This window comes from Myotis yumanensis, unplaced genomic scaffold (assembly GCF_028538775.1).
Source record: "Myotis yumanensis isolate MYYU_CA2020_CCGP unplaced genomic scaffold, mMyoYum1.0.hap1 SCAF_10, whole genome shotgun sequence".
Classification (NCBI taxonomy): Eukaryota; Metazoa; Chordata; class Mammalia; order Chiroptera; family Vespertilionidae; genus Myotis; species Myotis yumanensis.
The window spans coordinates 44,029,581-44,045,516 of record NW_027223761.1 but is presented as its reverse complement, the minus strand read 5'-3'; the positions used below and the strand labels follow the sequence as shown (position 1 = coordinate 44,045,516).

The following is a 15,936-nucleotide window of genomic DNA, read 5'->3' as shown; positions in this document are numbered from 1 at the left end:
AGAGGGTTATTTTGCTTGTTTTTTTGAAATTTGCAAAAATGAAAGGATTCACTGTATTCTCTTTTGTGTCTGGCTTCTTTCATTCATTATGTTTGTAAGATTCAGCATACATTAGGTAAAACAACAGTTCTTTCCTAGTCTATTGTATGAATGTGTTACAATTTATTTATCCTTTTTACTGTTGATGGGAATTTGGGTTACTTCCAGTGTGGGCCATTATGAATAAGAGCATTGCTACCAATGTTCTTGTATGTATTTTCAATGAACATATGTATGCAATTTTGTTGTAGATATACCTAGAACCTGAACTAATGAGTTACAGATTATGCATATGTTCATCTTTAGTAAATATTCTCAAAGAGCTTTACAAAGTGCTTTCCAATTTAGACTCCCACCAGAGCAAGTGAGAGTTTTAATTGCTCTACCTTCTTTTTTTTAATATATATATATTTTATTTATTTTTTATGAGAGGAAGGGAGAGGGATAGAGAGTTAGAAACATTGATGAGAGAGAAACATCAATCAGCTGCCTCCTGCACACCCCCTACTGGGGATGTGCCCACAACCAAGGTACATGCTCTTGCCCGGAATCGAACCTGGGACCCTTCAGTCTGCAGGCCGACGCTCTATCCACTGAGCCAAACCGGTTAGAGCTGCTCTACCTTCTTGCTAACACTTAAAAAACTCGGTATAGTCAGGTTTTCTAATTAGTGTGAGCCACTCTGGTTGGTATGAAGTAGTAATGAATTAGGGGTTTAACTTGCATATCCTTTAAGTCTATTGAGCCTGAGAACCTTCCCATATGTTCATTAGCCATTTGGATGCTCTCTTTTGTTACCTGCCTATTCAAATATTTTGCCCATTTTTTAAAATTGGGTCATCTGCCTTTCTCATATCAATTTGAAGAAGTTTTTTCCTTTGTTCAGTAAATATCTTCTCCCTCTCAGGAGCTTCCCCTTTCACTTTAAAAAAATATATATGTTTTTATTGATTCAGAGAGAGGAAGGGAGAGGCAGAGAGAGTTAGAAATATCAATGATGAGAGAGAATCATTGTTCAGCTACCTTCTGCATGCCCCCCGCTGGGGATTGAGCCTGCAATCTGAGCACCTACTCTGACCAGGAATCAAACTGTGACCTTCTGGTTCATGGGTCAGTGCTCAACCACTCACACTGGATGAGCCCCTTTCACTTTTTTTTTTTTTAACATACTACTTCTGAATTACTTTATTTTATTTCACTACTAGAGGCCAGGTACACGAAATTCATGCATGGGTAGGGTCCCTAGGCCTGGCCTGTGATCAGGGCTGATCTGTGGGGCAACCAGTGGGGTGATCGGGGGGTGGAGTGGGGAGGGGCCCCGCTGGCATCTGTCTTGGCTGGCCTGGGGCCTGCGGGCTGGGGGCAGCTTCTGCATTGAGTGTCTGCCCCCTGGTGGTCAGTGTGCATCATAGCAACCGGTCATTCTGCCATTCAGTCAATTCTCATATTAGGCTTTTATTATATAGGATTTTATTTTATTTTATTTTTTGGTTAATATTCACCTGAGGATATTTTTTCCATTGATTTTTTTAGAGAGAGTGGAAGGAAGGGAAAGGGAGAGAGAAAGAGAAACATCAATGTGAAAGAGACACATTGACTGGTTGTCTCCCATGAGTACCCTGATTGGGGCTGGGAATCAAACCTACAACCCAGGTACATGCCCTTGACCAGGAATTGAACCCAAGACTCTTTAGTCTGCAGGCCATCGCTTCAACCACAAAACTGGCTAGGGCCCCTGGCACTTTTTATTTGTGCATTTTGATGAGCAGAAATTTTAATTTTTAACGTAATTCAATTTATTCATTCCTTTGTGGTCATAGTGATTTTTGTGTCCGGTTTAAGAAATCTGTCTACCTTAAGATCATGAAGATATTCTTGTATGTTATCTTCTAGCAGTTTGATGATTTTAACATTTACATTTAGATCTACAGCTCATTTTTTAAGTGATTTTTGTATATGGTATGAAATAGGAATCAAGAGCCATTTTTTCCCCACATGATCACCAGTCCAGTTAACCCAGCACCATTGCATGTCACTTTCATCATATAAGTATCCACAGACATGTGGATCTGCTCCTGTAGTTTTTATTCTATTCCACTGGACTATTTGTCTATCCTTGAGCCAAAACCACACTGTCCTAATTACTGGAGGTTTATAATAAATTTGAAGTTTGGTAGAAATCTTTTTTTTTTTTTAAGAAAAAGGAAAACAAATCTATCTCTATTTACATGTCTTAGTCATCCCTATCTAACAGCCAACGGCCTAGTGGCTGCCACAGCAGAGTGGTTCCTGGCAGAGCACCTGGAATGGTTCTTGTACATCACTGCTCTCCAGGTCAGTCTAAGAGAGCAGGGGCCCAATAGCGGGAAGCAGGGAGAGGACTCAGACAGTCTTTTCATGAGGCCAGTAATACTGATGACTGGCCTGATCTCACAAGGGTGTTCTGAGAACTGAAAACACTGTATGTAAAGTGGTTAATACAATCTGTGGCACTAAGCACTCAATAAATATTAACTTTTAATACTATTTTTATTCCATCTTTTAAAAAATATATTGATTTCAGACAGGAAGGGAGAGGGAGAGAGAAATAAAAGCTTAATGATGAGAAGGAATCATTGCTCGGCTGCCTCCTGCACACCCCCTACTGGGGATCAAGCCCGCAATCCAGGCATGTGCCCTTGATGGGAATCAAACCCGGGACCCTTCAGTCCGCAGGCCGACACTCCACCCACTGAGCCAAACCGGCTAGGGCTATTTTCATTCTTATATTCCTCAGATCTAACACAGGGCCTGGCAGAGAAAATATGCAATGATGCACTATTTTAGAATTTTAGAACAGGACAGCATTTAGAGATGATTTTGTCCTAGTTCTTCATCTTTGCAGGGGAAGAATATGAAGCCCAGAGAGATTAAATAAGTCCCCCAGAGTCACACAGCCAGACAGGACAGATCCTAGAACTAAAGCCTAGATCTGACCCTCCCCCGCCAAATGCAGGGATTTTTCCGCTGCAGCCTCTGCATTCCTGAAGTTCTTAACAAGGTCCCCAGTTTGCAGTGAGTGAGACACTCCCCTCTAGAGACCAACCATCAAGGAGCAGCTTGGCTCTCTCTTCAGAGGCCACCACACCCGTGGCCAAATGCGGCAATCCAGGCTTTTCATCCTGACAGCCAGCACTGCAGTCAGATCTGTGACGAATGCTGAGTAGGAATGCAATGGGGAGCGGCTGAAATTTTCCAGCACAGAGAGGAGCTTTTTCTTAACCAGGGAAAATGCCAGGGCTTTTCAAAGGTGTCGCTTTAGGGGAACAAAAAAAGAAAGCTGATTCCAGTATCCCTCTTGGCATCTCTCTTGCTTTTCCGTGTTGGCCTAGATATGCCTGGAGCGATCCACACCATCAGGAGCCTATTGTGATATTAGATTTCAGTTCTGAGCCAGGGCACAGAATAACCAGCAAGAGCTTGAATGCACAGAATATCAGTCACTAATTCCTATAATTTTATCTGCATAATCTTTTTCACTTCATTTCCTTCTTTTCTTTTCTAAATGCCTGAGTTCAGGCCTTCATGACTGCCATGGATGTACATGACTAAGAGCTGTGTTTTGGGGAGGCCACCCTGACCGCACATGAAGGAGAGCCAGGCAGGAAAAGAAGGGAGGCTAGGAGAAAGGTGGCAGGGAAGATGGACTACTGTCCACCATCAAACTTTGGTACTCCTGTGAATGACCTGGATTCACTGTGGGGTGGCCCAGGTGGCCATTCTTAGATCCTTGTAGGATTGCACTATGATCCCCAAAACGAACCATGGGATACATTACTAAACCATTTTTATACAGAAATATCCACATTATTACCCTGTTTCACAGACAGAAAACTAAGGTCCTCTGAAGGCACATGACTTGCCCAGGTTACTGGGAAACTTTGCTGGGAAAGAGCAGGTAGAGGAAGGAGTCTTATTAGAATCACAGGCTGCTATAGGTGGGAAGGATCTTAGAGATGATTTAGTCTCTCCTTTCTCCCCTCCCTAATTTTACACAAGGGGGATGTTGAGGCCCAGAAAGGGGAAATGACTGGCTTAAGGTTACAATAGTAAGGAAATGACAAAGGTAACCACTTTGTGTTTAGCAGCTCAGGCTCTCTCCTCTAACTTCTGCAAATAGTATCACTATAAGTGGCATCCTCCAGGGTGGGAAAGTTGGGAAGGCACTGTATCATCCTCAAATGAAAAGGCTGATATGCTGAATGTATATTCAGCTTCCAGAAATTCTGCCAATGGAAATATAAAAATTTGCACTTGGGATCTTGAATGATTTGGTGATGGTACTCTGAACAGCCCATAATGAGCTGGAAGGAGCATAGAAATCAAGTGATTATGTTTACAACTCAATGTGGCACACTCACAAGACATACACCAAACAGAAGACCTGGCACTGACCGGGTGGCGTTGCATAAAGAGCACTAGACTTAGATGGAAGCCAAAGAAAATCAACTCAAATCCTGTCTGCTTAGTCATTACTTGACATTGACTGTCCTCTCTGGGTGTCAGTTTGTTCATCTTTAACACTTAAGGCTCTTGTAAGGCTAAAAATATTGAAGTTATATGAAATGGAAATAGCATAGACATCAGATGAATTCTGACCATCCTCAGTTCAAATACTGGCTTTGGAAATTACTAGCCATTTGGGGAAGTCATTTAATCGCTCTGAGTCTTATATTCCTTAAACATGAAGGAGAGCCAGGCAGGAAAAGAAGGGAGGCTAGGAGAATTTAATAACCACATTTAATAACCACTTGATATTGGATGATTAAATTAAATATACCATTTGTAAAATGAAATAATGTTTTTAAAAGCCCAGCATATAGCAGTTATAGCATCTAGTATGTAGTAGTTAATAATGGTATCTTTTAAAAAGGTTGAGTAATGTACATAGAACTATGATTACTATAAAATAGAGGTAAGCATGCTCCTGGTATCCTATTGGTATGCTTTACAGAATAATATTAAGCACCTGCAGTGTGCAAAGTGCTGATTCAACTGCTCTAAGAAAAGACACCAAAGAAATAGAAAATAGTCCCAGGCCTCAAGGAGCTTACAGGTCAGAGAGAAAGAAAAGACACATTTGAAAGAGCAGATCCTCTCAATCCTGTATAATAAAAGGCTAATATGCAAACTGTCCCCTCGACTGGGAGTTCAACCAGGGGGCGGGGCTGACCGGCCAACTGCCCATGGCCTCCCTCCCCCAGCTGGCCCAGCCCGATTGGCCGATCAGAGTGGGCCGGCTGGACCCCACCCATGCACAAATTCGTGCACTGGGCCTCTAGTTTAATCATAAAGAGCAGCCCGCTTCCCATGGAACAAACTACCTTGCTGCACCATGCTGATTATCCCTCTAAGGCAGTGGTTCCCAAACTTATTTGGCCTACTGCCCCCTTTCCAGAAAAAAATATTACTCAGCGCCCCCTGGAAATTAATTTTTTTAAATTTTTAATAGCAATTAAACAGAAAGATATATGTATTAATGTTTCTACCTTTTCTGTAAAATATAGTAAAGAAAGGTGTAAATTAGAAACATTGAAGTTTGAAATTATGAAACTATTGAACTCAGAATAGAAAGGTAATACAAAAAAAGTTAAAACAAATGCACCTGTGGCCATCACCGCCCCCCTGGATCGCTGCAGCGCCCACCAGGGGGCGGTAGCGCCCACTTTGGGAATCACTGCTCTAAGGGAACCAAGATAAACCACCTCAGATGGGTACAGTTGAAAGGGCAATGAGCAGTCTATAGTAGTTACTCAATAAATGGTATCTTTTGGTGTATGGGATGATGCTCTAACTAGCTGAACCACCCAGCCAGGGCTAATAAGTGGTATCTTTAAAAAGATTGATCCAGACCTGCCTACTCCTCAGGGTTTCATGTACCCTCATCCCTTAGTGTCCATTTGAAACACCAGGATTAAAAACGATTAAAAGTTTCCCAACTGCATCTCCAGAATCAATGTCTTCTCACCTTTGCCCAGAATGTTTCCCCTCCCTGTAAAGTGTTTGACTCTTTTTTATTTTTTAAATATATTTTATTGATTTTTTTACAGAGAGGAAGGGAGAGGGATAGAGAGTTAGAAACATCGATGAGAGAGAAACATCGATCAGCTGCCTCCTGCACACCCCCTACTGGGGATGTTGCCCGCAACCAAGGTACATGCCCCTGACCAGAATCAAACCTGGGGCCTTTCAGTCCGCAGGCCGATGCTCTATCCACTGAGCCAAACCGGTTAGGGCTTAAAGTGTTTGACTCTTTACCCCATACCCTTAATGTGAGTAAATCCTATTCATTTTTTAAGACTCAGCTCATGCTCTTCCAGAAAGCCTACCCTGATTCCTCAGACAAAGTTAGGCACTACTCCTCTGTGTTCCCACAGCAACTCCTTAATACACTACTATCATTTATCACATGTATTCATTTATTCGACAAATATTTACTGACCACTAGTGATGGGTCAGATAAGGGTTATCATTAGGGATATGATAGTAATATAGCCATAGTCTCTGCTCACTGAAGCTTGCAACCTATCAGGAAAGGCATATACAGAACAAATAATATAAAGAGATGAATGTTTCAAGGGAGGATAATAGAATGCTATGGGATTATAAAAAGAGAAACTAATGCTATCATCATTATCACCACTTACAGGCTATTTGTACCAGACACTGTGCTAAGTATTTAAAATTCTCTTATTTAACTTACTCCTCACAACAACATTGGGAAGTATAATTCCCTATTTAAGCCAAGGAAACTGGCTTGGAAAAGTTAAGCAAACATACCCAAGGGCATGCAACTAAGAAGCATCAGAGCCAAATCTTTAACTCAGGTCTGTCTAATCTCAAAGCATTTATCTTAACTTCTGTCTTATCCTTTAAGGAAAGTATGCAGAGCTTGCCAGTTTCTTCAATATCTATTCCCTCCTCTTCCTTTGATAGTGGAACTGCTGGGTTTTAGCTGGGCACATGACCGTTCATAATAAAATGTACATTCCCAACGAGGCATGGTTATGTGGCCTTCCCTTACCCCTTCCTGCTGAATGGAATGTAGACATGGCTGAAGAGGGAGCAGCCATCTCAGATATGAGACAGAAGCAATATGATGTGTGGCAAAACCAAAAGCTGGAAGAATATCTATTTATATCTTTAGGTGAAAGAAATAAGCTTCTATCTTATTTAAGCCCTTGATTAAGTGGGTCTATTATGGCAGCCAAACCACTATTTCAGTTCATATAAGAAGGTACTATGTGACATTCATTTCTCTATTCCTAGAGCCCACCAATATTAAATGTTGAATTGAACTGAACTGAATTCTGGTACTGTCATTTACTAGCCATATGGTCATAGAGAAATCATTTATGCACATCAGTTTCCTTTTCCACCCTGTCTACCTCACAGGATAGTTGGTGAATCAAAACGCCTGGTTTTCAAATTTGTTGGTTGCAAAAATCCAACAAAAAAATCATGTTTTTCTTTGTGAAACAACATGAAATACTCATCAACATACTTTCATCATATACAAAAACAATTTCACTAGAAAAAATATTATATAAATGGAGTTCTCTGCATCTCAAAAAATATGAAAACATATATGAGTTTCTCTGTTAATATTTGTTTTTATCAAGTAAAACTGATGGGAGAAAATTTTGAAATTTAGAAAATTATATCCATTAACTTAATGCCTTTCTAAAGTATAGAAGATTATATTAGTAGTAAACTTGAGGAGGGATTCAAGGATCACCACTGTTCTGAGGGCATATGGTGTGAAAGACATTGAGATAATGTATGTGAAAGCACTTTGGAAATGGAATGGGATCATTACTATCATCACATCAAATATGAATCCATCTAAAACTCTGACACTGTTGTCATGCAGCAGAACAGACAAGGCAGAATGAGATTCCAGTGGGCTGGAGCTCAGGGTGCTCAACGGCACAGGCTACGTCAGGCCTTCACAGGAGTCTCTCTCTCTGTGGCTGGAAAAGCCCTGGGAAACTCTTTACAGTACTGGTGTTTCCAGCTACCCCACGCAACTGGATGTTCCTGGAGGACTGTCTGGTCGTTTCATATACTCACTGTAAGAATACAGGTGGCACTTAATAAATGTTTGTTGAACTGAACTCCTTAACACCTTTACTGACCCTTTCAGGGAGAATTGCTTCTTTATCTTTGTTCTCTTGATACTTCATTCATTCTGCCTAGTAAAGTACTTACAGTGTGTATTTAGTTACACTTTTGAGCACTATCTTTCCCAGCCCACTGTCTACTGTGTCTCATTCACCTGAGAATCATCTATGTTCCGCACAGTGCCTGGCACATAGTAGATGCTCAATGATGGTCTTTCTTTTCAATGAGTTACAAGAGTTATACTTCAGGGAAAACATGGATGCTAGTTTAAAACAACTATTCCTGAGCCAACTATAGGGCTAGACATGGGTTATAGGAATCTAAGCCAGTCCTATAACCCATGCCTGGCCCTATAGTCACTGGACTGGTAAAACCAATCTTTCTGTTCCCAGGAAGCTAGGACTGTCACCATAAAGTGATTCTGAGCTGCTGATTTTTCCAGGAATGATGCCACACTTTCCTCACAGAGCTAATCTATCTGAGGGTGCTACAACAAAATAAACAGGTGTCAGAAATGGCAGATGTCTCCTCATGTCAACAGTAAAAATAACATTCACTAAGTTTCCCAGAGAAAAGTTATCTGGAGTCCAAGGGGCTAGTCTATAAAAAGGAAGTAAATTAACCTATGTTACAAAAGATACACCAGGGCCAGAAAATAGAATATATAACAACTACAAACTGACAGCAATTTATATTGCCTCTGTTCCATCTTCCCACACCTTCCTCTTGACAATTCTCTGATACTTGGGCTGCTATTGCCCCAAGATTGAAGGCAGTATAACAGCTGAGGGCAAGTATATAAGTTGTCTTGGGAGAAATGACCTAGCACTATATAAATATGAAGGACTATATTATTTTTTATTTCTGTCAAATAAAAATAATTCCAAACACTCTGAAGCATTTACATTCAACAGAATAATGAAGGCCTTTGAAAGAATAATGAGGTCTGTAGATATGCTCTAAAATGTGATCTCTCACTGCCGTGGGTCAAGCTGGGACTTACAGATGAAAGAAAAAAAGTATCCTATATAATAAAAGGCTAATATGCAAATAGACCGAATGGCGGAACAACCAAACAACCAGTCACTATGACGTGTGCTGACCACCAGGGGGCGTGCGTGGAACATGGCGGGCGTCAGCAGCAGCGGGATGGTGGAGCAGGTGAGCAGGGGCACCAGACCAAGGTGGAACACCATTTGCTGTCATTGGGGCGGGCCTCTGGTGGTTACTGAAATTCTTTGTTCCCACATGTCGCAGTCCCACCTGGCACTCACACCTGCTGCTGTCGCTGGAGCTGCCGCTCGCACCCACTGCCAGTGCCAGCCCGGCTTGCACCTGCAGAGGGTGCCAGAGCAGCTGCTCGCAACAGCTGCCAGTGCCCAGGGCTGGTCCTGATCGCTCGGCGCCATCAGCACGTGCGAGTGGTGGCTGCTGGCCCTGATAGCCCCTGAGGGCTTCTCCACCTCCTCCTGCTCCTCAGGGGCGATTGGGGCAGCAGCCGCCGCTTGCACCCGCTGACAGCGCTGGCCCTGTTTGCACCCACTGCTGGCGCTGGCCCCAATAGCTCCACACTGTCAGCAGGTGCAAGCAAGGCTGGTGCTGTCAGCGCGTGGGAGCGGCAGTGGTGGGAGTGGGGCTGCTGGCAGACAGGGGACAGGGGGCTGCAGTGGGAGGGGCCAGGCAGGGGTGCGGAGGATGGGCCAAGACCTACCCCTGTGCCTACCGTAGCCTCACGGCCCACAGTTCCTTTCAAGGTGCACGAATTCGTACACTGGGCCCCTAGCCATTCCATAAAGGGGAAGGAGCATGTGCAAAGGCACAGAGACATGAGGCAGCATGGGTGCATGAGAAATGTGCCTGAAGCATAGGATGCAAGAAGAAGAATCACTGAGGAGGTTGGGTCTATGCTATGAGAGACTTGGAACCCCATGGTTTGCTGTCATCTCCCATGTTATCACCCAAGAGGAAGCCTCATTTTCATCTCCCCTATCACTTACTCCTCAGAGAAGCAACAAGGAAAAGGACACAGGGTGGAGGGATGGGAACCAACCAGGCCATGAAAGAAAAAAGAGGTAAAACTAGTATTGCCCAGGAGAGCTGAGATGAGGTAGGTGTGCATTTTCCTTCCCAAGGTTCAGGGATCTTAAAACTGAGTGTGGGACATTTGGAAGGAGGAGTGAAGAGATTATACCAGCAGAAATGGGACAAGGGCTAGGCACTTTGTACATGAGAATTAATTCTCATTTCAGGGACGTGGGGCTCAAAAGAGTAGAGGGCCCAGCCTGAGACCCAGAGAGGAAAAGACTTACTTGTTTTTTCTAGGTTCTAGACTTAAGGAGAGAAAGGGGACCACAAAGATGCCTTCTAGCTTTTCCAGTCCAGTGCCCCAGTGGGGTACAGGAGACTGGAACTTGAGACAGAGCCTCTGCAAGACGAGAACTTTCACTGTGTTGTCCTTGCAGGAAGTGAGCCTGCAGCAGCTTCCCTACTATCCAGCACTACTGTGCTAGCCACCCCAGAACAATGAATGACCTCAGAGAAAAGCCTGTACTGCAAGTAGAGGGCACATAACTCCCTTCCAGCAACCAAGGTCATCTGCAACCAGCTGTCTGCAGATAGTGGGTGGTGTTTGCCAGCTCTGATTTCTAAAGCCTTGGGGCAGGTTCAATAATCACATTTCAATTTAGCTCAATCAATATTTACTGCCCTCTATCTGATGCCAGGTCCTGTGTTGGAAGTGAGGATACAGAAAAAAATAAGGCATGGCCTCTACCCTATAGAGCTCACCATCTAGAAGGGGAGGTGGTCACCAAAACAGATGGTTAAAACAGAGCATTAGGTCCTAGGGCAGAGGAAGCACAGGAACTCGGGAAGCTCATGGCAGGATAAGTAACCCAGTGCAGGGAATCCAGGAAGGTTTCTTAGAAGGGAAGATACATTTTTTTCATCCTCACCCTACTTCTCACTGAGATTTAAAGGTTGAGGATGTATTAACCAAGTGAAAAAGGGGAAAAGGTCTTCCAAGTGGAGAGTACAGCATGTGAGAGGCCTTGAAATGGTATGGTGATTTGGATGAAAAGCAAGAGGCCCAATGGAGTTAAAGCATGGTCTCCATGAGATAGCAGAAGAAGCTAGAGAGAAAGATGGGGACAGATGGCATTAAATATGGCATTAAACTTCCTTTTATACCAAGCTAAGGAGTGTGTTGGAGCATGACACATGCAGAAAATTATCTTAAGACGAAAGATCCCAAAACATTACTAGTAAAAACACACCTTCTCCCCGCCCCCCAACAAAACCAATTTCATTTCCTGCTAATTTATGTGGGACTTTTAGAAGAGGGATGTCCTAAAATAAAACAACTGCAACAACTATGCTAAGGTGTCACAACTTAGAAGGGGTGTAAATCACTCTTTCTTCTGATTTTTAGTAGCACTTTATTTTATTTATTTTTAGAGAGAGAGAGGGAGAAGCATCAATTTGTTGTTCCAATTATTTATGCATTCATTGACTGATTCTTGTATGTGCCCTGAAGGGGGATCAAACTCACAACTTTGATATATCAGTACAATGCTCTAACCAACTGAGCTACCAGCCAGGTTATTTAATAGTACTTTATATCTTCCTTTTAGCACTTGTCATTTTCTGCTTGGGAACATAATCACCTACGTCTTATCTCTAATGGTTTACCAGCTCCCTCTGAGCATGAACCAGATCTTGTTCATTCAACCTGTAAAATTTTATTGCAACCCAGTTTAAATAGGCAAGTCGCCCCCAATAATGCCTATTACATAGTAGGTGTTTGATTAATATTTCATAGCATCATGGAGTTAGAGGATATCAAAACTAAAAAACTCTTAAAGACATTCTAATCTGGACTTTCTAAACCATTTTGAAGAGCCTGAAAAAAGCTACAGACTCTTTTCTCAGAAAAAGTCACAAATAGAAAACATTTTACATAAAATTTCAGGGCCCACCATGCCCAGAGGACTAAGGTTAATTTATCCAAAGTCACAAAGCTAATGAGTTGCAGAACCAAGCCTAGAACATAACTTTCCTGTTTCCCAATTGTGTATACTTCCCACTACAAACAAATGATTTTAGTTGGGCTGTTTCCTGCTGGGAGGCTGCCTTATACATGGCCATGTTCTTCTAGTGAAATTCCTTGATATAAGGATGATGCTTAAGAGAACATGACAAGCTTAGTGGCTTCAGAAGCTCAGGTAAGTGGTATTTAACTTTTGCCAAGGAGAGAGAGGCAATGGGAGATGTGCATGGTTACAGGGAACATTAAAATAAGCCCAAGAACCAAAAGTAATGTTGAAGACTCCTCAGTAGAACTGCAAAATCTTCTAAACTGTACCTTTTACAGGAAGTGATAGAATCATGACTCAAAGCCAGACCTTCTGACTTTCAGGCCAGTGTTGTGTTCACCCCACCAGAAAATCCTCTGCACATGCACAGAAATCTAACTACCCAGAAGCAATCTTGCAGCTGGAGCCAGAGAAGTAGGCTAAATAATCCTATCCTATTTAATAAAAGGGTAATATGCAAATCGACCAAATGGAGGTTCGCCAGTCGCTATGATGCACACTGACCACCAGGGGGCAGACGCTCAACACAGGAGTTGCCCCCTAGTGGTCAGTGCGCTCCCACAGGGGGAGCACCGCTCAGCCACAAGCCGGGGTGATGGCTGGCGACCTCAGCGGCCCACCTCAGCACTAAGGATGTCCCATGGGGAGCAGGCCTAAGCCTCAGTCTGACATTCCCTGAGGGCTCCCGGACTGCAAAGGGCGCAGGCTGGGCTAAAGGATCCCCTCACCCCCCCGAATGCACAAATGCTGTGCACCAGGCCTCTAGTCTTAAAATAATTAGAACTAACTCCCAATTATCTGTGATAATGAATTTAAGGAACACATACATATTTTAAATCTGCAAATACTATAAAACTCAGCTAGTTGGCTGAAAACGGCAGTCCACCTCTACTATCCACCATTCACTCAGCTAAACTGGATGTATTATTTCCATTGTGAGGTCCATACTGAGCTAAGTACTAGGAACTAGGAACTAGGAACTAAGAACTAAGTACTAGGATATTTTTTAAAGCATCACAAATAATAAAACTAAGTCATTTGCTTTTCACTATGATAACCTGGCCTAGGGAAGAGACTGGGACCTGGTAGAAACATCTCCACTCTGGATAATATTGAAACTAAGTAACTGGAGAGGACTGAGGGATGACCCCCTATTCTTTCTAGCTCCAATACTAGCCAACCTATGCAAATCTGATCTTTGGGTGTTTGCAAAAGCTGCACACTCTCCTCTTCTGAAGGACCCCTGCCCCCTTTACCTCTTGTTCTTGAATTAAGTGCTTGTATCTTCCAATGCCATGGGTGGGCTTTGTCTTATAGTGCCGGCTGGTACTCAGTAGAATACCACCTAAAAGAGAGAAAATAAGACAAATGTGTTTCAAAGCTCTTCCAGGAACAGATCACATATGAGGAAATGAGTAGGCAAATTCTCCATTGCAAGACTGGGACTATTTGGTTTAAAGAACCAGAGCTATTTTATTATCCTGGGCTAACTCTCAGTTTTCCCCACCATTTCTCTCCTTTTGCCCACTGGACTATATCCAGTCCCACTACCTATCTTTCTTTGAGAAATTTTCTCCTGCTAGAGCCACTGGTGGTATAGGAACAAAATAAATTCTCACAGGGTTGTCATTTCCTCCTGTCCCTCCACAGGCAACAATTCTTTTGAAGTTTTCTACAGATTGTACAGAGAAAGTGACAGGTAGCAAATATAACTAGGTATGAGGACAATCATAGATTTCCACAACATTTTTAAAATCATCTAGTTTTAGACACTCAGTGTATACTGGACAAGGATGATGGGAAAGCAGATAATTATATTATGGTGTACAAAATACTTAAATGGGAAAAAAATAAAAAAATACTTAAATGGAGATGAGTGCAAGGTAGGGAGTGCCTAGAGGGACAAACAACTAACTCTGCTTTGGGGGCAGCAGTGGGGAAGGGTGCAGGGCAATAGGTTCAGCAGAGGTAAAAGCTGAATCCTTGGAAGAGGAGTAAGAGTTTAACCACACAAGGAAGGAGGAGGTATTTTGGGGAGAGGTTCCCTAAGAGCACTGAAAATAACTGGGGTGTGTTCTTAGCCACTGTCCCAATTCTGTCTCTCTGAATCTAAGACATTTGACCCTTTGAGTCTTCGGGTTCCAACTCAGCAAACTGGGACCCCACCCAAGAAGCTGATATCCAAATCCTCTTGATGAATACACAGTGGTCCTCAGACCAGAGTCTTGCAAATTAATCTTATCCAACAATATTTTATCATGACCTTGAAAAAGCACTGAACTCTTCAAAGCATGTTCATTCACTTAATAAATATTTATTTCCCATCAGAGTAACCAGTGACAATTATACCACGTGAATGGCACACACTAGAGTTATGCAGTGTGTAATCAACCCAATATCTATGGCAGGACTCTTGGTACCACACAGTGCCTTAGAAGCTGGGGCTATAAGAACAGGCAAAGACACAGTCCCTGCAATAAAGAACCTATGATCTAGTGGGGAAACAGTAATACCAATGCAGGGCCATACATAGGAGGGGCACTGAGGCTAGACTTGAGGTGTTGGGAAAGAATTCTTAGAGCAGGTGGCTTTTAAGTAAAACTTGAAGTATGACTACGAGTTAGTGAGGAGAGAACATGGTATGGAGAGGGGAAGAACCAGAGAGAATTTCAAGGCAGAACAGGAGGACCAGGTTGGCAAGAGATGAGTTTACAGAAAAAGGCATACTTATGATGTACCAGGCATTGTGCTAAGAGTGGGGGATATAAGGGAGTGGGGGTAGACAAAGCCCTAGCTTCAGCCTGCGGACTGAAGCGTCCCAGGTTCAATCCTGGCCAAGGGCACATGCCTGGGTTGTGGGCTCAATCCCCAGTAGGGGGTGTGCAGGAGGCAGCTGATTCTCCCTCATCATTGATGTTTCCATCTCTCTCTCTCCCTTCCTCTCTGAAGTCAATAAAGAAGAAGAAGAAAAAAAAGTAGACAAGGCCGCCCTAGCCGGTTTGACTCAGTGAATAGAGCATAGGCCTGCAGACTGAAGGGTCCCAGGTTCAATTCTGGTCAAGGGCATGTACCTTGGTTGCAGGCTCGATTTCCGGCCTTGGTGGGGCATGTGCAGGAGGAAACCAATTGATGTGTCTCTTTCACATTGATGTTTCTCTCTCTGTCTCTCCCCGTCCCTTCCACTCTCTCTAAAAATCAATGGAAAAAAAATATCTTTGGGGGAGGATTAACAATAACAGTGAAAAAGTAGACAAGGCCAACAAAACTCCACTTATGGAGCTGACAGTCTTGAGGGAGGAAGGTATCATTAATGGAACAGTCACAAAATAAATATAAAATTCCAAATTGAGATAAATAAAAAGAAAAAGCACAGAGGGCTATGGCAATACAATCGGAGGATCTATTTTAGATTGCAGTATCAGAGAAGGCCTTTCTGAAAAAAATGACATGTGAACTGAGACCAGAATTCAGAGGGAAATGGTAATAGTGTTTATCCCCAGGGAGAGGAAGTGGCTAGAAAGCAGGAGAGGGACATTTACTGTTTATTTTATATTCTTTTGTAGCTTTTAAAACTTGTTTCATGCACATGTATTACCTATTCAAAAAAATAAATAAAATAAACTGAGACCTGAAAGGCAAG

The 15,936-nt window shown here is 42.8% G+C and overlaps 1 protein-coding gene across 1 annotated transcript in view; it reads right to left on the bottom strand.

Moving 5' to 3' along the window:
* The window catches only part of MRPL48 (mitochondrial ribosomal protein L48), a 50,893-nt gene that overhangs the window by 16,360 nt on the left and 18,597 nt on the right, over nucleotides 1–15,936 (bottom strand). Inside the window, exon 4 of the mRNA XM_070425599.1 lies at nucleotides 13,553–13,641. Within this exon, the coding sequence (XP_070281700.1) occupies nucleotides 13,553–13,641 (89 nt within the window). The remainder of the gene's footprint in view (nucleotides 1–13,552; nucleotides 13,642–15,936) is intronic.